At 40.7% G+C, this 25,256-nt stretch overlaps 1 protein-coding gene across 2 annotated transcripts in view; it reads left to right on the top strand.

Annotated features, from left to right (window-relative positions):
- PITPNB (phosphatidylinositol transfer protein beta) overlaps positions 1-25,256 on the top strand; it is a 61,348-nt gene that overhangs the window by 14,090 nt on the left and 22,002 nt on the right. For both annotated transcript variants that reach the window (XM_082416384.1, XM_082416385.1), the window contains exons 4-7: positions 3,433-3,524; positions 4,192-4,199; positions 4,725-4,799; positions 6,396-6,479. In XM_082416384.1, coding sequence (XP_082272510.1) covers positions 3,433-3,524; positions 4,192-4,199; positions 4,725-4,799; positions 6,396-6,479 — 259 coding nt within the window. The remainder of the gene's footprint in view (positions 1-3,432; positions 3,525-4,191; positions 4,200-4,724; positions 4,800-6,395; positions 6,480-25,256) is intronic.

Genomic DNA, 25,256 nt, shown 5'->3' with positions numbered 1-25,256 from the left:
CTGCTCTGGTGTTCGCTGTCTCTTCATGTAGCTGGCCCTCTGCACCCTCCAGTCGCCACTGTAGTGTCACTTCCTCAGGGAGGCCTTTCTGAGATCCCTTGCCGCAGGTACTCACTTGCCCCCTGCCATGTTCCTTAAAACTCATAGCCTTCAGGAAAGGTAATTTTCATTGTCGTTTGTTGTTTGCTGGCCTGTTTTCTGTTTCCCTCCCTGGAAGGTGAGCTCTGGGTAAGAATTGTCCCTATTTGTACACCATTATGTACATGGTCCCTGGCAAAATGGACAGGCAGTAAATACTTGAGTGAATGAATGAATGAGGTCTCCAGTGTCTTTAAGGTATATTTTAGTTGATTATAAAATGAAAGATTACTTTATTTATGGCAATTAATGTAGTCTTCACATTCTTCCCTGTGTTTTTCTACATTTTGATGTTTATCCACAGTAGGATGGAGAAGGATGGAAAAATGGAACTTTGAACAGTTTTGTTCGTTTTGTCTACAAGAAGATGTAAACATTTCATTGGAAAAAGTGCAGTTTGAAATGATTTCCCAAGTATTATTTATCTCAGGAACAAGATTTTTTAAAAAAGCTCCTACATCAGAAGTTCAGTGTACACAATGGTCATTTATTATGTATCTTTTAAATCATATAAGCCCTTTGTTTTCTTCTGCAACTATGATGAAGTTTTCTTACTGCACAACAGACAGGTTCACAACCATTGGTATATCGAGGTTAGATCTTAATATTGATAACACAACTGATAAAACACTTCAGTTGAATTTTACCCTGAAGTTAAGTATTCTTATTTTGTATTCAGAGATGGGGTAGGGGAAGGGCTGTGTATTGGCAAAGTACCTTTGTGCATCTGGACATTATAGTATGGCTAACTCTTAAACTCTGAAGCCGAGATGTGTTTACCTTGAGGTAAGCACTATCATGAATGTTGGTTTATCATGAGAGGACAACATTTTGTGACTAGTTTGGGGGAATAAGAGGAGGAATGTCCTTTTTAATTTGTTTGTTTTTGAAGGTCTAGCTCTATTTTGCTAATATGGTTAATATTTGTCCCTTTTCTGAGACTCTAAGCTTCCAAAACAGAGTTTCCTGCATGTTACTAAAGCGACTTCCTAAGTGATACTGAGGTGGAAAACAAGGTATATGCTTTCAGTTGTGTACGAATGGCACACTTGACCTGCCTTGTTAGGAATATATTAAAGTTGCCATTAATGAAAATTCCTCTCCTTTAAAGTAGAAGTGAAATTCAGTTTTATTTTCTCCATTTATACATTTTCCCTAAATTTAGTCAGATTCATTGAGGAGAGATGTATGTTAATGTTCTCATGTTAAACGTAAAAAACCAGTAAATTTGAAACAAAACTAGCTCAAAGGTTTGGTTGTTTTTAACTAAGTCAAAACATAAAATGAATTGGAATTCGCATGGTAGAAAAAGCATGCTGGAAATAAGACAATAGGCATTTGGAAGCAAGATGATGAAATACTAAAACTTCCTTACAGATTTGGCTCATGCTGGCCTTCAGTAACTGACTGCCAATTTTCTTGTTTGTGTCAGCAAATTTTAAAACTTGATGAATATTAAGGTTTTTAGAATATTGGGCACTATAGGAATAAATAGAATAGTTAAGAGTATGTTTCTGAGCTGGTACACAGCTATTTTTCTCCTGCCTTTTTCTAAGTTGACCAAGTGAACCACTGATATAATCTGTTTGTCATTCTCTCAGATGACAGGTAATCTTGTAGCTAGTATTATAAAAAATTCCCCATATGTATTATGTTATACCCTGATTAGACCTCTCCTACATTTAAAGGAGTTTTGGTTCTAGTTTTTTAGCAATGGAAGAAATAATTTGGACTGCTTAGAGATTCCTTGACTTTTAATGTGATATTATTTTCATGTATCCTGTCTTTTTTTGTTTGTTTTTTTTTTTGGTTGGAATACATTTATTTCATCTGTCTGTAAACAAGGCATTTAAAAGTTATGGCATTTTTTTAAGATGCATATTAAATCAGGTGAGTTAAACTGTAGGGAATTCCTAAACTGTACTGTTCTTGGTACAGCAGAGGCAAGGAAAGGACTGTCCACACTACTGTAGCTGCGCAGCTCTCTGGCTGGTGTGGGGTTCATTCCATCTACCTTGCTTATTAGTCTCCAAAATTCAACATAGGAATATCTTTGGTCAACTGCTCAATCTTACTATGGGGCTAGCAGTCCTCTCTGGGTCTCATGTATCTTTAGTTTGTTCTTTCTCTTAGTTTAGGAAATTAAGTTGTGCTTGAAAGTTGTCAGAAAGCAACTCTGATGGAAAAAATATACGCAGGGCTTCAAGTTGGAGGATATCATTTTGACATACAGTTATTCAGCCACTTAAATGGTTACATGAAATAATGAATTAATGCTTAACTCATAGTGTTATTGAGGGATTAAAGTGAAGAAAGGCATGTGAAAGCACCCAGCTGCATGTCAAATTATAATTAAAAAGCAATAACCACCATTTAGTGAGCTCTCATTGCACTGCGCCATTGCTAAACACATTACAGATACTATCTGATGGAATCCTCTCAATAACCCTGCAGAGTAGATAGTATGAACTCCGTTCAACACAGGAGGAAGTTAAGAGCGCCAAGTAATATGCCCCAGGTCACACAGCTTCTAAGTGGTGATGTTGGGATTTGAATCCAACCTGTGGAAAGCCTGTGCATGTAAAACTGCTTTCTGTACCGTAGGTACCAATCAGTAAAATGGTCATTTCATTTGCACTGCTTCGAAGACTGATAAAACTGATTTTCCCTGTTTGTTAACCAGTTGTGTTTTCTGTTTGTGGTATGTCTGTGGATGTCCTTTGCCTATTTGTCTGTTGGAATCTTTCCTGATTATCTCATGAATTTGCAGAAACTTATCATGTATTAATTACATACTTAACCAGTCTACTCTGACCATACTTGAGGCAGCAATTAACATTCATTTCCCAAGTCTACAAAATTTTATACTTGAACATATTTGAATATCTTACTCTCTACATGGATCCTTCACATTATCATTTTCTTTAAGTTTATTCTGTAAAATGTATTAAAGGACTTTTATTCAGAGTCGTCATCTTTGGCGACTATATACTGCATTAAGAAACAATGTGGTGTAGTCTAAACTGCAGGAGAGAACTTCTGTGTTGTATTATGTGCAGGTTGAATAGCTTCAGTTAACCCTTAGATCTCATATTAGGGGAGTAGGGCAAAAGCCATAAGAAAGAATTGCTTCTATTTTAAAAAACAACCCTCTGTTTGGTTAAACACATTCTTAATCATTTCATTGTTTTTACAATAATTTTATATTTGAGTACTCTTTGAAGCAGTCTGATAGCAGCCAACAAAGAATTAATGGTGCTGTTGAAAATATATCCAGTATTTCTCTCCTCAAAGCAAAGTCCCTGCATTCGTGAGGATGATTGCTCCCGAGGGCTCCTTGGTGTTTCACGAGAAAGCCTGGAACGCATACCCCTACTGTAGAACAAGTAAGTCTGGTTCCCAGAAACCGTTTCACCCTTCTACCCTGCGGCTAATGAGGAAAGGGACTGCGGTGCCCGCGCCTTAGAGAAGGGTGACACGAAGCAAGGCCTTCTTTGGGTTCTCAGGGAGTCACTGCACTCACTGTGGCAGAGAAGCAGCTGCGCTGGCTCCCGCCCGCAGGCCCTAGTAAGGGACACGTGTTCACTCCCAGATGACAGGCACCTTGAGGTCCTCCATTGACCAAGCAGGCTCCACGGGGGAGCAAATAAAAGGAATACAGAAACCTTAAAGAAAGGTCATTCTCATGCACAGTGTCATTTGCTGTGGTTTCAGCAGTACTTTACTTGTATTGCCGCACAGTAGAGGGGGCTGTGACGCACAGACTCCTTGCACGTTTCCTCTTGTTTGCTAAGCTCGCCTTATAAATGATGTTTTGCTTTTGTGACATTATTCTTTTACCATTGTTTTAAAATTAGATTATTGATTCCACAATCTAAAGTATCCTATAGTATCACTGTTTAGAAGTTGTGTTTTGCAGATATAAACCAAATGTTCTGTGTTGGCAGGTAGTTTAATCTTTGTGACATTAAATATTGTGACAGACTATTTTGGCTCCGATTAATATTCTGACATTTTCTCCCTTTTGTCGCCTACCTGTTCGTTATGCCTCAGTTGTAACGGTGAGTAAAACTATTTTTGTGTCACATACTCTTCATCTTTAAACTTTGCTTTACATAGTAATATTTTCAACTGTTTCTTGCTTTTTTCTTAAAACTGCCCACTGCTGCACGGCTCCTCCTCGGTGCTCCTGGCACCAGCTCACTCTCCACCTCGTGCTCCGTTGTTAAGGGGCTCTTTCCAGCCTTGCCTCAAAAATCTCCCTATTCACTTTATTTTGCTTCTGCTACTTCCTTTGAATGCCAGATTCACACGCCAAACCTCACAGCTTCTTTAATATTAGCCCTGTGTGCTGCATGACAAGCAGGGTTGTTTACATTATTTAAAAGCATGCAGCAGTTGGTTTGCCTGACAAGTCTGTAAAAGTAGGCAGCTCATGGTTCTTTGTCACTTGAGGATCAGTGTTCCTATGTCAGTCTTCCTATAGAGTCAAAGCATGGATACTTGTGCTGGGGAAAGCTCCTGCAGACATGAGCCCCAAGAACCAGTGAAAGATCACTATCATTTTGCTGTTGTGTTTTCTGCAGAATGAATATATGAAAGATGATTTCTTCATTAAAATTGAAACATGGCACAAACCAGACTTGGGAACATTAGAAAATGTAAGTTTTGACTCTGGGCTTTCAGTGTAGAAGGCCCTGGAAATGGGAATACTGTAGTCATTTTGTCATCACCAAAGTGATGCCACCTGCCTTAGATGGGCACCTGGCCACACCCGGGGGTGTGTCAGATTGCGGTGAGGCAAGCATGCAGCCAGAAACAAATGGGCCTCCTTGTCAGTCCCTTGCCCTGGTGTGTGAGTGGACTTTGGTGAGGTTGCTGTTTTTATCAGCAACTCTCTTTACCTGGGAGAGGGAGAGCATAGATAAAAATTCACAGATAATTTTTTCCATCTTTTCATCTCTGTATTTGCCAGAGCTGCTCTTCGTAGCAAAATTGATTGCTTTAATTTTCACCTCCATTCCATTTTGCTGGAATATGGGTTGATTTCAGAGAAATGGCCAAAAGGCAGGAGGGAGAAGGTACTCTGACTGATTTACAGAAATATTGACAAGCTCCTGCCTTTTACAAATTGGTGCACATTTATCCCTAAAGTAAATTACCAAAACATCAGTTAAGACTCAGTTAAGACTCATTAACTTGGTAAGGTTTGGCAGGGAACTTGGGAGGGCATCTGGTATAGGTTGATGCCCTGGCCCAGTGGTTCTCAAAGGTGTGGTCTCTGGACCAGCAGCAGCATCTGGGAACTTGTTAGAAATGCAGGTGCTCAGGCCTCACTGCATACCCACTGAATCAGAATCTCTGGAAATGGGGTCCAGCAGTCTATTTTCTGGTGGGCATTCCAGTTTGAGAACTACCGTTCCAACCTTACGATAGGCTGTTATGGGAAAGTAAGTTTATGGTAATTGTGGTACATTCTTTTCTTCCTGTGCTTTAATGTTACTGGTGCCAATCAGTAGAACTTTAATGATAATTTGTAGTATTTGACTTGAGTTTTTCTTCGAGATGATCATTTGACTTTTCATGGTTTTTTTTTTTTTAACAGTAGCTCTAAAAGTTAGAGTCGAAATGAGGTATTTTGGTATGCTTTAGTCTGTATGATTTAATTTGCCATTTTTAGTTTTCACATGGGCGTATCTTTGGCAGTTTTTAAACAGTTCTTTATGGGTTCGTAGATGAGTTTCAGAAATAAATGATTGAACAACATATGAGGTATAGAGGAATTGACATCCTACTGAAACTGAATAGCTTTCGGATAATCAAATACAGGAGAGGATTTAGACCATACAGTGCAGCCTCTTAAAATGTAATTATAGTGTCACCTTCTGTTTGTCTAGGACTTAGAGGTTACAAGGACTTTGTCATGTACCATTTGGGTTAAACATAGGTCAGGTACATTTTTTGTATAAATCATCTCTAAGGGCTACCAGAAAATAATGGTGACAGATTTCTGTTAATTTGGCATTATCCTCTTCCCTCTCGCCCTCCCCCATCCCCACTTATTATTTGGGGTTACAGAGGTAAACGATTTTGAGATCCCTCCAGCCTTCAGACAACTAATTTAATGAAATAGCAATTTGGATTTTTTTTATTCCTCATAATGTACTCCGAGAGTCTAAAGATAAAAGATTATGTATGTAAGTGTAGTAGTTTTGCCTAACAGTTTGCTTTGTTTCCTTTCTCTTTGTCATATATAGGTACACGGTTTAGATCCGAACACATGGAAAACTGTTGAAATTGTCCACATAGATATTGCTGATCGAAGTCAAGTTGAACCAGCAGTAAGTATGATGTACAACTCGATGACGTTTTAACCTGTTGCCTTTTACATCTAAAAATTGTTCTATTTTTTTTCTGGTATGACCTACCTTTCTACACTGACATAAGCCTGGAACTTAGGTCTGGGTCCAAAAAGAGATCAGAGCAGCGAAAGAGATCAGAGAATAAGAGAGAAGGTGATTTGTTTTTTTGTGCAGATTTCACCTTTGCACAGGTGATCCCTCTGAGAAATCCCAGTATACCCAGGATATACATAGGAGTTTGTTTTCATTGGGGGGAAAAAAATAACATTATTTTACAAAAGAATTTTCTCTTGAGCTTCTTTAAATACCATGGGTCCCTTATACGTTTAAAGTCTGATTAAGAAAGCAAAAATTTAATTTACATACAAATTTTCAGTAATTCAGGGCTAAAGTTGTCATTTGTGGGAAATGGTTGATGGTAGAATATCCCAGTCTAACAGTTGTGTAGCTTTCTCTTTTGAGTCTTACTAGATGTAATTATTTGTACTCTAGACTTTTGACTTAATTAAAAAAAAATGTTTTCCCAAAAAGTAAGGACCCTTACTCCTCACCAATCACTGCCCCCCTCCCCCCAACCCCAGCAATTAAGACCCTTGTTATTACTTTGCCCCAGTTTATAAATGTTAACTCAGTTCTTATAGTGTGTGGGGTACAGTTGTGGATTTTTTACGTGCTAAAATAACCAGTGGCCCTCTTCCTGCTAGTCTAGAGAACTAAAGCTTTGCAGTAAGAGTGGCACCCCTTGGTTTGTCATGGCAAAGCACGGCACATTCAGTTAGGATCCCTTTCCATTTCATTTTTGTGCTTATTCCCTGAACTTGAGCAGTGTTGTAAGCTGAACAGAAATAACCCAAATAATAAATGTCTGGTTTTGCCATTGAAATTGAAAGGTAAGCTTTCAAAAACAAAGGTTCGACCTTTTTTCAGAAATCACTGGGGTTGGGACTGCCAGCAGTGACCCTCTGCTAGGCCAGGTCCTGTTCTGTTTAGGGCCCCCTCCCCAATAAGAAGTGTGAGCACTGATAAGAGACTCTTGTCATAGAAATTCTTAAATTTTAGTCATGCTGTGATTTGAAGTTATTTCAGTTTTAGTGATATTTCCACCTCTGAAGTTATATTGGACTTTTTTATCCTTAGAAATGAATGTATATTCTGTTTTAAAAACAATATTCAGGTGTCTGTTTGGCCCCTTTATCTCTCTTGGTATCTCTTCCAGCCATGAGTTCATGTATGTTAAAGAGTGGTGATAGGGTGACAGATCACTGGGAGTGGGTCACTAACGGCTAGGTCAGGGTAGCTCAGATGCCTGGAACATCAGTGCTGCCCACCAGGATTGGGTGAAGGCACTCGGATCGTATTGCGGGTGTTTGACTAAGTTGTGCTGGCCAAGCAAAACGGTCCAGTCTTGTGGCTCAGAGGTTTGCATTCCACCTTGTTCTCCAGCAGAGCACAAGGCACCTTTGGTTTTGCCGGGGGTACAAGAGTAGTTCTTTGTTCCTGTCCTCAGGCTAAAATGGGCTCCCAAACAATGTTTGCAGGCAAGAGTGCAAGGGGAAAGAACAGTTCAGGCCAATTGTGCAAGAGCCCTGGAGGCCCTCATTCCCTTCCTTCCACCCCAGCCTCACCTCCAGAGAGGAGGGAAGGCACTGCTGGCCTGGGATGCACGATAGCGGCATTGCCACAGGGGCTCTGGCTGGAAGGCACCACAGTGCAGAGGCTCAGCAGGTGGCAGTCTTTTTGGAAGGATGTTGTGGGGGATAGATAGTGAGAATGGATTGGGCCCAGATGAAAGGGGTCTGCATTGTTGAGTCCACGGCGCTGTCACTGAGAACATACGTTCTGAAACTAGATGCGCTTCAGATTCAAATTCTGAGGTCTTGCTTCCTACTGGCTATTTAGTTACTTAACCTCTCTCCCTGTTTTATCTTGTGAAAAATGGGGCTAATTATCTCACAGGATTAAATTTGAGCACTTAGAGCAGTGCCTACTTTAATAAATGTTTGCCATTATTGTCATTATTCTTAGCAGGAGTTCTGAGAATCTGTACACCAAGCGTTGTTTGGAGAGTGAATAAGTGTTCACATATGTATGTGTGATTTTGTTTTTCACCGTTCATAGCTCCTGTTTTCCAAGTTACACTTTAAAGATTAGTTAATTTTAAAGTTTACTGAATTCACAGTACCTTTATTGTAATAAAATACGCATTAAATTTACCACTTCAAACATTTTAAATGTGCAGCTCAGTGGCGTTTAATACATTCACAGTGTTGTACAACCATCACAACCATCTAGTTCTAGAACATTCTCACCTCCCCGAAAGGACACCCTGTACCCATCACTCCTCACTGCTCCCTCCTCCCAACCTTTGGCTACCACTAAGTGTTTTCTGCCCCTATGGTTTTACCTGTTTGGGATATTTTATATAGATGGAATCATAGCAATATCTGGCATTCTGTTTGTGGCTTCTTTTACTTTGGTATAATGTTTTCAAGGTTCATCCACCTTGTAGCATGTGTCATTTTGTCATTCTTTTTTATGCATGAAGAATAGTCCAGTGTATGAACACCATGTTCTGTTTATGCATTATTCTGTTCGTGGACATTTGGGTTGTTTCCACCTTTTGGCGATTGTAAATAGTGCTACTGTGAACACGTGTGTCACAGCAGCTTTTTGTTTGTGTGTTTTCTCAGTTGTGGAAACTACAAGTACAAATGATATCGTGTAGGGATTCTCAGACCTTTTGACATTAAAAAAAGAAAGAAAGAAAAAACCTTGACATGCATATTTTCTGCTATAAAAGGGGAGAGGGGAACTCTGTGTGGTGGGAGGTGAGGGTGCCCTTGACAGTTCGGGGCTTGGGGTGAGGAGCAGAGCACGGAGCTGCCTGGGGGCCTGTGAAGGCTGAGGTGGGTGGAGCAGGAGGAGTCACGGGGCTCGGGCTCTGCCTCTGCCTTCTGCACAGCCTCCTCTGTCCCCTCTGCTGGCACAGACGGTTGCCCCACACTCTCCCTTCAGATTCCACCCCCCATCTGCTTGGCCTCCACTAGTTAATGTTTGCATTAGAATTAGCTTCTATTGCAAACACCTGGACCACCTGACATTCCTTACTTCTTGCCAGATCCAGTTTGGTTTTCTGTTGAATTAATTTGTTCCTTTGATTCTGCACTTTTATGTTCCTTGGAAATTATAGCCCATGGTGTCAAAGGAGGCTTTAAGAACGCACTTGCATTTCTGAAATGGCCAAGTTGTCATAGCAGTCAACTCATATCGTGGGGCTCAGCCTGTGCTGCTGGCATAGCCCCCGGGAGCTCCTCAAGATTGGTACGGTACCCTCAAGAGGCTTCCACTCTGGGTGAGACAAACCCCGTACAGTGAAATAGTTACAAATGGTGGAGGTGTATGCTTGGTCCAGAGCGCATCAGGATTTCAGAGAAAAGAAATGATCTGTGAGGACAGAGGTCTGAAAAGACTGAGGAAGAGTCATAATATGATGACGAGTAGTGTTTTGATGGGTGGAGCGGTCTACCCCCACTCTCATTACAGTTTTCCCTCTCACCCGGGTTGCTCTGATGTATTGTACATGTTTTTCTCTCTCTCTTCTAAATAGAAATTGAACCCCAGGGGGAAGAATCTTTGTACTGTTAACCCTTGCCTCTCCAGCTCCTAGAACAGTGCCTGGGTTGTAATAGGTACTCGGTGAATGCATGTTGAATGAATGAGTGAATTGCAGGCAAGCAGAATAGAAGCAGAGGTACAGGTGTGTTATCCAACACTGAGGGAGAGGTTGGAATAATAGAGTTGAAGGGAACCTTAGCTACCTAGGCCTCAGTGCTTTCAAACTGTGCTTTCCAGAACCCTAAGTTTCTTGGAAACCACTCTGGTTGTTAGGACAAGTGCCTAGAGCATGGGGCTGGGAAGTTCCCTCTGCCCCTCTCCCAGCACAGTTCTGCATGTCTTACACTAGTCTTCACCATACGATTTACTTTGAACACAGTTCTGCAGCTACACATAGTTTGGTTTCAGGGCTAAACAGGGAGGTCCTGTTGTACAAGTAAGGAAACTAAGGCCAGATAAACTGCGTTTTTCTCAAGGTCGTTGAGCTGATGCCTGAAGTGGAAATTCTAACTCAGTCCAGTATTCTTTCCGAGCAGAGGCCCTGTCTGCTTTGTCCCTTTTCAAGCTGCCACTTGAGCACTGTCTTCCTCTCCTCAAGCTGGTCTGCCACTGGCCACGTCACACTGCTTGTTCTGGCCTCCCTTCTGGGAACCTTCCTCTCTGTCCAAAGCCTGTGTGTCCTGCAGGATCTGCCTCTGGGGGATTTCACTTTCGTTGGCATCAGTCTTCCCCTCTGCTGAGTTTCAGCTCTTGTTCATTTCTTTGCTGTCTTGTTCTGTGTTCAGGAACACAGAACTCTTCACAGAATGGCGACTTGTGAATAGGTGTCAAATGAACCTGATGAGCTTGAGGGCAATGAAGAAACTAACCTGTAACACCTGGGTTGGCCAGGGGTGAGGAATCAGGCACTCACATACATTCCCTGTGGGCGTGTAAGTCACACAACCTCTGTTGCAGAATTGCAAATGCACGTGCCTTTTGCCCCAGCAAAATTCCACTTCTAGGAATTGGTCCTACTCAATGTGAAGTACCAAATGTATAAGCATAAGATTTTTATAAGGAAACAGTCTGAAGTCTTAAATGTTTCTCCATCGATGGGGAACTGATGAAAAACGTGGTTCCACCCGTATGGTGGAGTTCAGTGTAGTCACCAGAAGGGAGTGAGTCTTTTTGTACTGATAGGGTATCCTTTCCAAGATAATGTGGAGAGAAAAAGATAATATCTATATGCATGTATTTGCTTGCTTACATATAGAGGTCAAGAAATGTGTATAAGATGGTGGTGACAGTGATTCTTCAGCAAATGGGAGCAGCTAGATTAGATGGGGTAGAAGAGTCAGGGTCTGGCAGAGACATGCCCAGTGGACTGGGGTGAGGGGATGTCCTCACTCAGTGTTCAGTTTTCTGTTGCTACAGATCACCACAAATTGAGTTGCCGTGTAATGTAACCTAATCAAAGAAATGACAGCCCATCACCTTTGCCACAGTCTCTTGGTTAGAAGCAAGTCACAGCTTCCACCTGTTCTCAGGGGAGGAGATTACACAAGATTGTGACTCAGTGGCAGAAAAGGGTCATCTTAGGATACGTCTGCCATACCAGTGGCCAATCTTTAGTACCTAAAGCTTGCTCTTTAAGGATTAAAGTGATACTAGAATTGGGAGCTTGGTAACTGTGCATGGGCCAACAAGGTGGATTTTCAGTAGGGAGACCTGAAGGTGTAGTCATCTCTCCATGCTCAGCCTGGCACCTTAACTCCTGGAGGTTTTAGTCTCAGTCTGACTTAATTCCTTGGTTTTTATTTTGTTTTTAATGAACTCTGGTTTTACTTGAATGAGCTAAATTTTCTTAAAACGTCTTACATGGTTGAATTTCTGTCCTGCATACTACTTGCTTTAAAAGAAGTAAAAACAGTCGGTTAGTAATTTTGAGAGGATAAGTAGCCAGCTCTCCCAAATCAGGACAAATGTGAAAAGGTTGGGAGTTAAGAAACCAGGAAGTTGGAAGTGAAGCTTGAATCTTTTTACTCCACCTGGTGGGGGGTTTCTGTCACTGCAGCTGGATTTAATACAAACACAGCCCTGAACGTTATTCTAGTTGAGAGTAACTGTTGACTGCTTCTAGCGTTTAACTCTCTCTGCTGGGTTGCTCTCCTTGTAGACTTGCTGGGTTTTGGTCATGCTTATGCACTGTACTTCACCATGCATAGAAGGGATGTGATTAGACCCACAGTGTAACTGAATACTTGGGTGGATGCTTTGACATATTTACATAATCGAAGGATGACATTGTCAAAATAACTCTAGGAACAAGGAGTTGTAAAAACTGTCAGTGTGATGCAGAGTCACAGAGTAATTTGCTACAGAAATCATATATACATTTAAATTTATGGGTTATTTGGTTTTTTCCTTGATGACTTATGGGAAATCTGCATAGGACTGTTACTATAGCCACCATTCTCTGGTATTTTCTAGAAGATAACAGCACTGCCTAATGAAACAAGCTGAGCAGTCTGAGATTTCTGCTTAAATGTCCCCACCCAATTTCTTTTGGCTACCATGCAAAACAGATTTCTTGTTTTAGTGGAAAGAGGCATTGGAGTGAAGTATTAAGATGTTAAATCCTTTTAGAGGGAAGGCTCCTTCTGCTTGTAATTGCAGCAGCCACTGAGCACATCACGTTCCATCAGAACACACCCCCTGCCCCCACATCTCCTCCATCCCCTCAGCTTCTTGCCCCTCCCCCATTTCAAATATAACCCAGATATCACTCTTGAAAAGCCTTCCTCAGTAAATTGGGTGCCCCTTGGGGGCCTGGACTGTACTGAGTACTGATCATCTCTGTTTCTAGGACCTAACAAGATGCTCAATGCCTGACATGCAGAGAGCTCTTCAGTAAAGGTTTGATCAGTCAAAGAGAATTTGCAGATTTTTTCCTCTGTGGTGTGAAAAAAAAGCAGGGCAATGGGGAGACAGTTTGGAGGAAATGAAGTTTTTATTGTTCAAATATTAAATGGACAAATGCTACTTTAGCTCCTTCTTTACTAATTCTGGATCATGAAGTATATGTGACGTGCCTTCAGTTCTAAAAACTCTGTCCTTTCTGAATGAGCAGATGCCTTTCTGTCAGATTAAAAAGTGTTTCAGTTAGATCAGATTGTAAGGAGGAGTCAAGGTGTCCAGTGTGAAACACCAGAATACAAGTTTTAAAGTATTTTTAATTCCTAAAGTCATTGTTGATACATAACCACAATAAAAAGTTGAGAATTCTTTAAATGTCCTGATGAAATGCACATGCATATCTTCAACTCATTTCCAAAATATACACAAATGAGTCAGTTGACATCTGCTTCTGCTTTTTTTTAAGGTATGAATTTGAATCTGGCCCCTTTTAATCATCTCCAGCACTTTGTCTAAGTAGCTTTCCATGATTTGTATACAAAAGTCACTTCCCAGGAGAGGAAGAGTCTTTAAAGTGTAAGCCGAAGTGTACACACGATTAACATCAGAGAGACCTTCGTTTTTGGAAGTAATTTGAAAGAAAATGAGCACAATTTTAAAAAAAGAAAAGAAAAGAAAAAGAAATTGGAACCACATTTTAGGTATTTATGTGTAACCGGGAAAGGATTGTATCAGCCTTCCTCTGTAGTCTATGCTTCCTCTGAAGTACATGCTATGGGACTTTATTTTTATAATTTATAATTTTTTTTCGTGGAAATAAATGTTCAATTCAAAATTTTAAGGCTCACAGGTCTAAAATTGATAAAGCTGAACATCTGCTTTTTAGATGTCAGTAATAAGCAAATATTAATGGCATAAAAGTTTGGGAGATATAGTTGAAAAATATAGATCTATGCCAAATTAAAATGCAGCAGGTTTAAAGAGAGAATAATTTTTTCCCTTTTTCATCATCTTAGGGTGTATTAATTAAAGGTGAAAGATTTTTCCCAAATGAGGCATTTCAAAGCCAAGAGTTGCCCACTTTTTTAACCTTAGTGTTGTTTCACTGAAGATGGTATTCCTAAAAGGAAGACACACAAGCTAGAAACTCACATGCCATATTGTTTCTGGGTCACAGAAAGGATGTGCAAGGTGTGGTCTGATGGATCAGGTCCTTAGTGGAGACTCCTCAAAGAGCTCAGAGGGGCACTTTCATTGTGAGTGACCCAGGAAGCTTGTGCTCTTAAGATAAAGCTCAGATTTCATACATATCTCTTCCTTCTTCTGTCCTTTTTAACCCCCCTCTGCCCCATTTGTTACTCTCAGGTCGTTATCCTTACATGCTCATGAGTATAATTGCCTTGGTTGCCATGTCGTGTTTACCCCAAGTCCTTTTTTCTTTCTCCACATTTGCGATTGTCCCCCCTGGGAAGTGGTGGCGAGGAGGTGTCTCACACTCTGGACTCAGAGCTCTATGCCCTCAGCCCTGATGCCTGCCCCCAGTAGCCAAACCTCCCTCCCTGGGCTGTGGTCCTTGGGTCGCCGCTGTTGGACTCCAGATGGCTCTGTGCCATCTCCTTCAAGTAGAAAACTTCTCCTGAGCAGCTTTTTCAGCAGGAGCTCCTGGAGCAAAGTGTGGTTCCACTCACTAGTCCTGCTTCTTTCCTTGCTACCCCAGGGGACACAGGAACTCCCAGGTGAGAGGCCAGGGCTGCTGATAAAGTTCACTCCCTCGCGGGGCCTGGAACCCCTCTGCTCCATTCCAGCCTACGTAGTTTCCCCACTTGTTTGGGCTCCTTTGGAGAACACCCCCACCACGGCCAGAAGGCCGTACATGTGTGGATCTCAGTTGTGGCTGGATCTGCCCACTGGTCCAGTTCTCTGACCGTTCTTTAGAGGTTACAAGCTTCTTTTTAGGGCCCCTGAGGCCCTCTGGGGAATGTTGTGGCTAACTCCTAAGCTTGCCCCTCAGAACCTTAGCTAGGACTCTGGCCAAAACGCTTTTCTTTTAAGCAAGGTCTGCCCTTGGGCAGCTTGTTAGAGATGTAAATTCTCCTCCTCCCAGGTCAGAACCTTCCAGGCCCTGGGCTGTCTCTGTCCAGCTCTCTAGGTGATTTCTGCTCACCCTTGGGAAGTGCTGTAGTACGCTGTTACTGGTCAACATTGTAGAGGGGGCACTCTCCTTCTAGGATTTTGGAAGCAGAAGGAATCTCAATTGGAGGCCATGGTCCCAAAACATTCACACCAGTCGCTAATTTTACTGTTTAGGAGTTTCAGCTCAGGGAAGTGCTGTAACTTTCCCGCAAGCCACGTTACCAGTGGACTCAAAAGCAGGGCTGCTGACTTATTTTTCTAGAACATCTCACTGTATGCTGTTCCTTCCTTTGCATTATGTTGATTAAGAGCATTCTCAATTTATTTAAAACAAGCAAGTGCTGGCTGTTCCATCCATCTTCTCTCGCCCCCCGAAATAGCAGCTTTCGTCGGTGGCCTTTGTTACCTCCATCTATAACTGCTAAACTCTGGCATATTTGGAAATTTGCATACATACAACAGAATAAAAGGATTGGAGACCCTAAGATGTCTTTTGGTGTGGGTACTTACAGTGAGCACCACTCATATATTTTCATGTTCATTTAGCAAACATTTATTGGAACTTGCTATTTGCTCTGTGTTGGCATGGTAAATATTTTTCCAGATAAAGTAATAATTGTATCTGTCTGAAGAGCCTGCAAGATTCTTAATCAGTGAACATGTTAAAGTGTTTCTAAGTGACTTGGAGTTCCTATTTTCTGATTGTGTAGTCTGGTGGTGTCAAGTGCCCTCCACCAAAGAGCTTTTGTTCTCACAACTGATAGAGACCAGTGCTGGGCTCCAGGGTGCCTGCAAAGTCCGGGTTCAAAGGCTGGCTAGATGGGAGATTTGGAGTTTAGTACTTTACTAAATGAAGAGCCCCCACCATTTAATTGTCTATCCAAAGGCAGTAATGGGATTGTTGGGCTCATCCAAACCGCTTGTAGGAGTCCCGTGGTGATGGTGGTCTCCAGGAAAATGAATTGGCTTTTAAAGTTTGTGCTTTTTGCTTGTTCTTTCCAGCACTGACCATTTGTTCTCCGGTTATGATCCATTTGTTTGGTGGATATGTTTTGGTGGGCCCATTTTAGTTGAGAGCAGAAGTATGCTAAGCTGTATCTGATTTTCTGAAATCTTGGTTGCCTGTGGAAATGAACATGTAAGACTTGCCTTTTCCACCCATTTAGCTGTTTTCACTTTGAACACGATTCCATTATTTGAGTATTGAACAATCTGGCACTTTATAATTGTCTTAAACCATGAGTATGTATTGTTTTAAAGTTACTGCTCATTTGAAACATACTTTTTCCTAAATGTCAGCCATGGAAAGCTGATGAAACTTGGTTTAATTTATGTAGGCATGTAAGTTTTGGTCACACTTTTAAACAGTGCTTGTTTCTTGTGCTCTAGGAAGGATTCGGGCATATCTTTTCTTTTGATCAGACATTCTGCGAGACAGTACCCAGATGTTACACATTTGAGTAGATAGTCTTGGCAACATATGCTTTATTGCACTGCCTTTTAAAAAAAAACTTAATAATTTTAAAGAAATGTAAGAATCATAAAATATGCTTTCTAAGTAATCTTTATAAGATTAAAATTTTTTCTCTTTAAAATCAGAAACATGATGAAATTCGGCTGGAAAAAGTTAAATATTTGATCAGACCATATGAAATTGTTAATATTTGTCAGCTTTTGAGCCACAAAAGTGACACTTTTGGGATCAATCTAATAGACTTCGGAATTAACCATTGGTAGCTGATAACCCTAAATGGTCAGCGCTGACCGTCACTCCAGTTCATTCCTGCTCACAGCTTTCACAAAGCGCCTGCATCTTAGATGTTACTTTTGTTCCAGCTGTTGGCCTCTCACTTCCTAAGAAGGGCTTTCTGCCTCCCAGAGCTGTGGCTGCCCCATTCTTCAGCCGTGAAGAGAGCCTTTGTTTATTGGAAGTCTGTGGCTGGGCTCCAGCAAGTGCGAGGAGCCTGTGGTTGCCAGATGCTTCAGGTCTCCTTGGCATGAGCAGACACTCAACCCAGTAGAGTACCTCTCCCTTCTGCCACTAGAATGAACCTAGACACTCATTTCTATCTTGAAAGGGTGTAACTTATCCCCGGTATAGGTGCAAGAGCTCCAAAAGCTCTTTATTAAAGTGTGTGCATCATAAAGAGGTGAGAGCTGTGATCCAGCTCCTGACTTGTAGTAGAGCCTCCTTGACCTCTGGAATAAAAACAGAACAACTCAGGTACAGGTTTTGAGGTAGTGGTGGTTTTGCTTTTGCTTAAGAAACGTCACTTGTCAAAGGCTTATCTCATCTCCCTTCGCTGTGCTGTGAAGCAAATCATTGTCAAGATCCTTTTTGTAGTGAGTTACAGCGGGTTTTTTCTTTTCTCCATTCTCAAAGAAGATATAAATAAATGTAAGCATGGTTCTTATTAAAAAGAAATGTGAAAATGTTTCCCACTTTATTCGGCTGCCTTACATGGTCAAGTACTCTGGAACACTTAGATTTGCATCCAGTGGTGGATTTAGAGAATGTCCTGTGTATTTGAAGGCATAGTTGGATGGCAGTGCCCTCTTGTGGGAAAAGAGCACATTGCTTATTTCATGCTTGCTTAAATCTTAGCAAGAATTTTAAAATTTCTCTGAAAACTCTGTGTGTACGAGCTTATGTTGCAGAAAATACTTTTTCCACTAGAACCTGTTATTGGTGTTTACTTCTAATCTCTTCCATGATTTCAAAGTAAAAAAAGCAGGGAGGGTGGTGGAGGTGGTCAGGTGTGAAGTAGTTCCTAGGGGGGAGAAATTGTCTGGTAAGAGTTAGAAAATGGTTTTTTTTTTGAGCAGCTAATGGCAGATATTTTTAAAGAAATTAGCATAAACAGCTCCAAATCAAGTTTTTAAAGTCTATTCCTTATAAAAGCCCTTTTCAGCAGTGTAAAGCCCTCAAGGAGAGGTTCTCTAGACTGAGTGGGAGTAAACATCCCTTAGGGTACTTGAGTCTTATCAAGTGATGAACTGTAAATCACGTCACATTTTTGCAGTAACGTTTCGTGGTGCCTGGGTGTCCACAGAGCAGCATCTGAGTCCCGGCTCTGCTCAGCCACCGTGAACTTGGGCAAGGAACTTCACTTCCTCACCCCCAGTGGCAATGGTAGTAACTTTGTTCCAAGGTTGTGAGGGTTAACTAGGAGAAAGTGTGTGCCTGGAACGTAAGTAAGTTTTCCTAAAATGGTAGCAAGAATGATGCTGCTTATCAGATTTTGCTCTTGCTATAAAAAAAAAAAAAAAAAGTTAAAATTTTTTCTGCAATTATTTCCCATTTAGTGTTTGTTAAATTGGTGCTAATGGAATTAATGGGGTCCTGGGATTTAGATGCAGCTGTGCCTGAAGCCCAGATCATGAACCAAAATGGACATTTTACTGGAGAGGGCTCACCCTGTGCATTTTCAAAAGGACATTCCCATTTTAGTTTAAGGAATTTGATGTAATATGTTCTGTGATCTACTGTCATTTAAGGAAATAAATGCATTTATGTTAAGCAAAACTTTCCTAAACATATTGTTTATGTTTTAGGCATACGCGGTTTAATTTTAAAATATATATTTAACAATCATCTTTAATAAAACTGACTTGTTGGTATGTTGAAACTTACTTCATTGGTTTTAAGAGTTTAAAATGTCTTCATTTTTAAATGCTATACTATATAAACATATAATAATAAATATAATGTAACAGTAACAAATATATTGTATATTTGTGTATGAAACACAGGCTTATCCAAACCAGTAGCCTACTGACCCCTGAGAGGAGGGCTGGGGAGTACCCGCCAGCCCTGGGCTCTCCAGGAACCCAGCCAGCCTCTGGAGCCCAACTATTTAGTTTCCCTGCCAGGTTGTAGGAGATGGAGTCTGTCACATCAGGCTTTTGGTTGTAACTTCTTTTCGTAACTAAAATTCTGAGTTTTTTGCTCTTTCTCTGTCAATTTGCAGCCTTCCAAAGGCTTTGGGGGTCTGCCTTCATAAACATGACAGTGTTGGCAGGCTCTGGCTCTGATTCGGACAAGATGAGAAAGAATGGAGGAGGCGATTACTCTAGCTGTGCTCTAGCCCAGCAGTGCTCTAGGCTGTGGCCACCTTTCAGCACAGAGCTCTGTTGACAGCGTCTGTCCCCCTCCCCTGTCCACCAAGCTCGCCCACCCCAGGTCTCTGTGCAGCGTCTCTATGAGATTGAAAAGATTACAAGAAAGTGTTCTGTTTGGGTGTGTAGGTTTGACTGCATTTCTCAGTTCTCAGGGCAGTTGTTTAAAAATTCAGCTTTAAGGATTCATTGGTGGAAAGCCAGTAAGGATTAATGAGAGGGTTGAATTAGAGAATATTTTTTAATGCAGTTTTGTTCCTCTGAGGTACATTCAGTAACAGAAACTAGGCCAACAAGTTATTGACAATTAGTGGTCCTTTGGGAATCTGCTTTAATGAATAGATACGAATGATTTGTAATTAGCATAATAATTATATGCAAATGAATGCTTCTGAATTGCTCTAAAACACTTCTGAACTGTTTAAACAGCCCTCCTGAGATCTTGTTACTCTATTAATTTGTGTAGCAAATCTTTTTTTCATAGATCATGCAAAGATAAACTTCAGTCTAGCCCCTTCCGAATTATTATGAATTCCAAGGTGGTAGGACCTGAATTAATGAGATTTACTTATACTACATTAATGGTACTCTATGGGAACCTGAAAGGGTGAGGAGTCACTGGGGAGATGTGATTAAAAATAGGAAAGAAAACTGCTTATTTGAAAATAACTGTTGAAATGAGTTTCTTAAACAAGTTAGTAAATGTTTTCTCTTTACACCTCTGTTACTTGCAAAATTTAATGCAAACTTTTTTTTTTTTTTTAAATGGGCTTCCCTTTTAGAGTCTGACCTGAGTTTTCTCAGCTCCAGTTAGCTATGCACTGGGTCAATGGTGATAGGATCTGGGAACTCCTTTTTTCTAAGTGCCACAGTACTGGAAAATACAGGGCAGTGCTAATAAGTGATGTTTGTTGTTTATCTACATATTTGATTCAGCTCTTTCCCCCATCCTGGTCTTTACTTTTAGGATGTGATTAGAAGAAATGAGCTTTGCTAAGTTGAGCTGCAATACCTGTGCATTTTAAACTTAATGATTATCTTTGAGCTACTTGAATAGACACCTAATTAATCATCTTGTGCTAAAATAAAGGAAGGCATTAATATCTCTCTCAAGTTTTTGTTTACCCTGTAGAATTGTTTCTCTTTGGGGAGAGCAGGTGTCAAGGAGTTGCTAATGCATGTGGATTGGGCACTCTTTTCCTTTCCTTAGTTTACTGTAACCTCACCTGTGGTAACCCAGGCATGGTTCTTTAAGCAGTTTCTGGTATCTGGAGCTCATCTCGATTTTTCCACAAGCTGTTAAGAAGCTCTTACCAGCCTGCCCCCATCACCTGCTCACTCCCCCATTTATAATCATGAGTTCAGTCTGGCTCGAGGACATTGGGTTGGCTCAGCACAGATTTTTTACTTGCATTTTGGGGGACAGCCACTATGCTAAAAGATTCATAAAACTAATATCCTTTGTCTTCAGAATGAATCTGGTTTCTGTTAAGAGTGTCTATTGAGAACTGTAGTGAGTAACAGATATACCCAAGAGGTAGCACAACTTTCGTATTCCAGTGACAGAAAACAGTTATTTATAAGAATTTAATTAATGTATTCTGTGGCTCTAGCATGGAGGCTCAGTAATCCATTTATTTACCATATTTTATTTTATTTGTTCTCCAAAGGGTGTCTTGACTTGCCTTTTTTACTTAAATAAGAGTTTTCAATTAAATAGAGCTGTATTAACACTTATCTGAATCTACCTTATGCTGATACCATTGTGTTTTTCTGTTGTTCAGGCGCTAGCATTGGTGGAGCAAGCAGTGTCTGGGGACATTACACCTAACTTGATAATGATGGTTTTACTAAACCCTTCCTTATCCTGGCCAGGCCTCTGGGCATTATACAGACAATTAAAATTTGATCATAAAAATTTTTAAACACAGTGCACCTTAGCAATAAGATTTTTCTACTTTTAAACATGATTTTAAAACTCATTTTAAAAATACATTTCCTTGGCCTAGTGAATTTGCTTTCTTTTTTTTCCCAAGGATTACAGAAAGTGCATAGCAAATTCAGCCTTCAGAATACCCAGGAGCTGAAGACTCAAGTAGGCTACAGCTGTCTTCACCCACAGTATTCTAAAAGAACTAATGAGATGAGAAGTCTGCAGCTGGTGGCAAGCACAATAAACCATGAGCCAAGGGCTTCTCTTCATCAGAGCCTCCCCTTTCCCCACGGGATCCCAAAGGAGACAGAATACTAACAAAGCCAGCAGGCTGTCTCATTCCACACTATTGCTCATTTGCAGCTATAATTGGTAGCGGAGGTTGCATTCTGTATGCTGAAACTGTCATACATGAAGGAAAATATTTGTTCATTGTGATACGGATATAAATCGGCCGGTTTTCATATACAGAAAGACCAAACTAGCTACCCAACAATAAAATTGTAGCAAAAAAGATACTGTTCAAAAAATTAAATGTTTGTTATAGAGATACAAAACTGAGGTTGTTAAAACCACACCTGCTTCCTGCTTTTTAATATCTTGCTACTTAATTCAACTGATTAAACATTTACGTATTCAAACTAACATTAAAAAGCACAAAAAAATTCCTAGGTTTTGACAAGATGCATTATCCTCATCTGTCAAGGTTAAGGTGCTATTGTTAATAATTGGGTTTTGTTGCATTTTCAGTATTTCCTTAATGTTTGCTGCTTTGTATTCAAGAGAAAAAAGCAGAGAGGGAAGACTTAGCTTTGGAGATATATGTATATATGTGTATGTGTGATATTTTATATGCACACACGCATGCCTTATAGGAAAATCCACTTTGGTACCTCTGGTGCTGCTGCTTCTTGGTGGTTTTGAAATGTGTTTTGCTTATCTGGCTTTTGTGGACACACTTCTGCTGTCCTCCTGTGTGCTGGACTAGAATGAGCCCAGGACAGAGGGTAAGAAGGCTTGTGTTCAAGTCCTCAGGTAGGTGAGCCATGCCACCTTCTTGCTGGACTGTGGTTTCCTCATTTGTGAATTGAAGCGACTTGGGTGGTCTTCAAGGTACAGTTCACCTCTATAATTTTGTGAATCCATAGTTCAGAAAAGTTATCCAGTGAATAGCACTAATAATGAAGGCTCGGAAATAAACTTTCAGGAACCGTATATTAGGTCCAGAGTGGAGAACTTTTAAAGTGTTATTCCACGTTCTTCAGTTAATTAATCTATGGCAGATAGGTATTGAAAAATCCCTTAAGGTGTCGCCCTGGTATGGAGCTGGGTGGGGTTAGGAAGGAGAAAGGAGTGTTGTCCAAAAGTCCATCTAATCCAACCGCTTACATTTTCACATTCACTGGTGCTGTAATCATGCTTAGACCCACCTCCTGGGGTGAGTCACCCCTTAATTAGTTTACCTCTACATGAAAATAATTTATGCTGATACAATTTTTAGACCAAGCTCGCTTTTCTTAAATAAGTTCTGCCTTGGTTTATGTACTACCCTTATTGTATACTGTCAGCCCTACTGATACTTGTGTACACTTCGTTTTGTGGATTTTGTTTTTTCTTTCTCTTGGAGCTGGTGAGTTTAGCATCCTCAGAGACAGTTCTGCAGTCTCTATTTCATCAGATTTGTCTTCCAGTTGTGGCATGTTTTATGGGCTTAGTGTTTTCCTTCTTAATGGTACATAAAATAATGGAGCATCCTGTAACTGGCAGCCTCTTAGATTCAGGAAATGTGGTGTTTACTATTCAACTCATGCCAGGCTCCATAATATCTTCGATTTTGTAAAAAACAAAAACTTGAGCATCATGCCCACAGTAAGGTCACATCCCAGTTAGTAAAAAAGAAAAAAGGAAGTATTTTTCTTTCAAATGAGATGAACTGTTAAATGTTAAACAGTGGTCAGACCTCTGGGCATTATACAGATAATTAAAATTTTATCATAAAAAATGTTAACACAGTGTTCTTTAGAAGTAATATTTTTCTACTTTTAAACATGATGTTAAAACTCATTTTAAAAATACATTTTCTTGGCTGGTGTCGGTTGGTTTCAATTCTGTCTGTAATTCTCCTCTCCATTCTCTGTTGGCAGTCAACATGTAGTCCCTGGGGTTTCGATTACCTTTTCTTTGTCTCTCTTGCTTTGCTCCCAGCTAGACTGATTTTCTAGGAGCCAGAACCAGGTGTTGGCTCTCCTTGTGTCCTCAGATCCCTTAGACTACCTCTTAGCTTAGCATCCTGTGCACTGCATGGTGCATATGTAATGTACCTTTTCTGTGATGGCTGTTCAATAAATAGACCTGGAATCGAGGGAGATGATGTCAAAAGTGATTATTTGATATAATGTTAAATATTTTCAGTTTTGGAGGAAACCGAGCTTATCTCTGGGTTTCCAAGCCTCTGACCTAGAAGAAAATGTGTTATGGGGTTACAAGTATTTGTTAGTAGGACAGCTGATTTCTCACTGTGAATCCAGGTCTTGAGACCACCTGTACAGTTGATTCTTTTCTCAGTCAGCAGTGAAGTTGTTAATTTTTAGGGTGCGGTTCTAAATTGGAATTTAAGAATTCATGTTAGCTGGCAGTAACTGAACTTTCTGCTGATGTGCCCGGACACACCAAGTAACTCCCGTTGTCTGACTCCCTGCAGTTGGCTCATCCCAGTTTGTCATTCCTGGACAGTGCTGACTGACCTCGTGCCTGTAGCTGCGCCATGTTGCGTGTTTTAGCAGTAAGGCCCAGCATGGCCAGCCAAGTTTGCCTGTGTAATCGTCTTAGCCCTCTGGGGGGCCTTTTTGTAGCTTCTTAGAAGACAGAGGTTAGGAGTTCAAGGTCACATATTTGCCCAATTATCTTTCTTTAAAGTTTTGTTGTCTACCGGAACCTCACTTTTCTCCTTCCTCACGTAATTTAATTATAACTTTCTCTTTAGGAATTATTAACGTCATATGCATTTACTGAATAACTGTTGAGTCTTGATTGGCTGCTTCTCAGCGTGTTTTCTTTGATTTTGAAAGTTTGTATTATGCTTTGGCATGTGTTCAGTGCTTGCACTGCCCCTATCTCTAAAACAATGATTTTTTTCATATTGACTTGTCTGGGCATTTTTCTCAAAGTATGTGGTCCCTCCATAAATGCTGTGAAGGACCCCTGGTTTAAAAATTCTGCTCAAGAAGAAAGGGGCTCTCCTTCTGTAGTATTTTCAACTGACCTCTGTTCACTGTTACTGTTACAACTCATTTCTTTTTTTAAATCTGGATGTTAGCTCTTCAAAAGTAGTTTTTTATTTCTATCTGTAGACTGTGTGTATGTATGTGTGTAATGACAAAAGAACTTTTGTAAAGCAGATAGGATTAAAAAGGTTTACTCCTGTCATGTTTTCCATTCTATCAGAAAGAGGATATTAAGGGAAACAGAATTTACACACCAAAACCTCCTATAAAACCTAGATTTTAGGGCTGTTCCCTATGGCACGCTATAACTGAGTCCCATGTGGAGTCGTAAAGCCCTCGCTCACCTCACTTGGCAGTGCAGGGCTGACATGAGTGTAGTCCCTAAGGTTTGCCTGTGTACCCATGGCTCTCCACGAACAAGGCTTTGGAGTGGCTGGCCTCCTAACTGAGGCACCCACCGCAGACCCAGCCGTGGCAGAGCTCAAGGGGATGCCACAGCGTCCGTGGTTCTGCTCGGTGTTTCCCGTCATGCATGGCAGTTGCTCTCCAGCAGGCGTTAGAGTCCAGTGTCTTCATCTGTGGGTGTTGTGGAAACTGGTATGGGTCGGCTTTATTTCTTGAGTGTGATTATATGTATATCAAAATGCTGAAACTGTTGAAAAGTTTCGGAAGATTTCTTAAGAGACAGCTATCCAGCAACCAGTCATGGTGGACTGTTAGTCAGGACTTTTATTACTTTTTATTATGTAGTTGTTTTGCTACAAGGTAAAAGCTTAAAGCAAAGAGAACCAAACTGAGAACTTAATATCATATAGAAGCATTTTCCTGCATTTA

Source organism: Balaenoptera physalus, assembly GCF_965194825.1.
Source record: "Balaenoptera physalus genome assembly, chromosome: 12".
In the NCBI taxonomy this organism is placed as follows: domain Eukaryota; kingdom Metazoa; phylum Chordata; class Mammalia; order Artiodactyla; family Balaenopteridae; genus Balaenoptera; species Balaenoptera physalus.
Note: the sequence above shows the minus strand (reverse complement) of the source record. Positions and strands in the feature narration are given on the sequence as shown.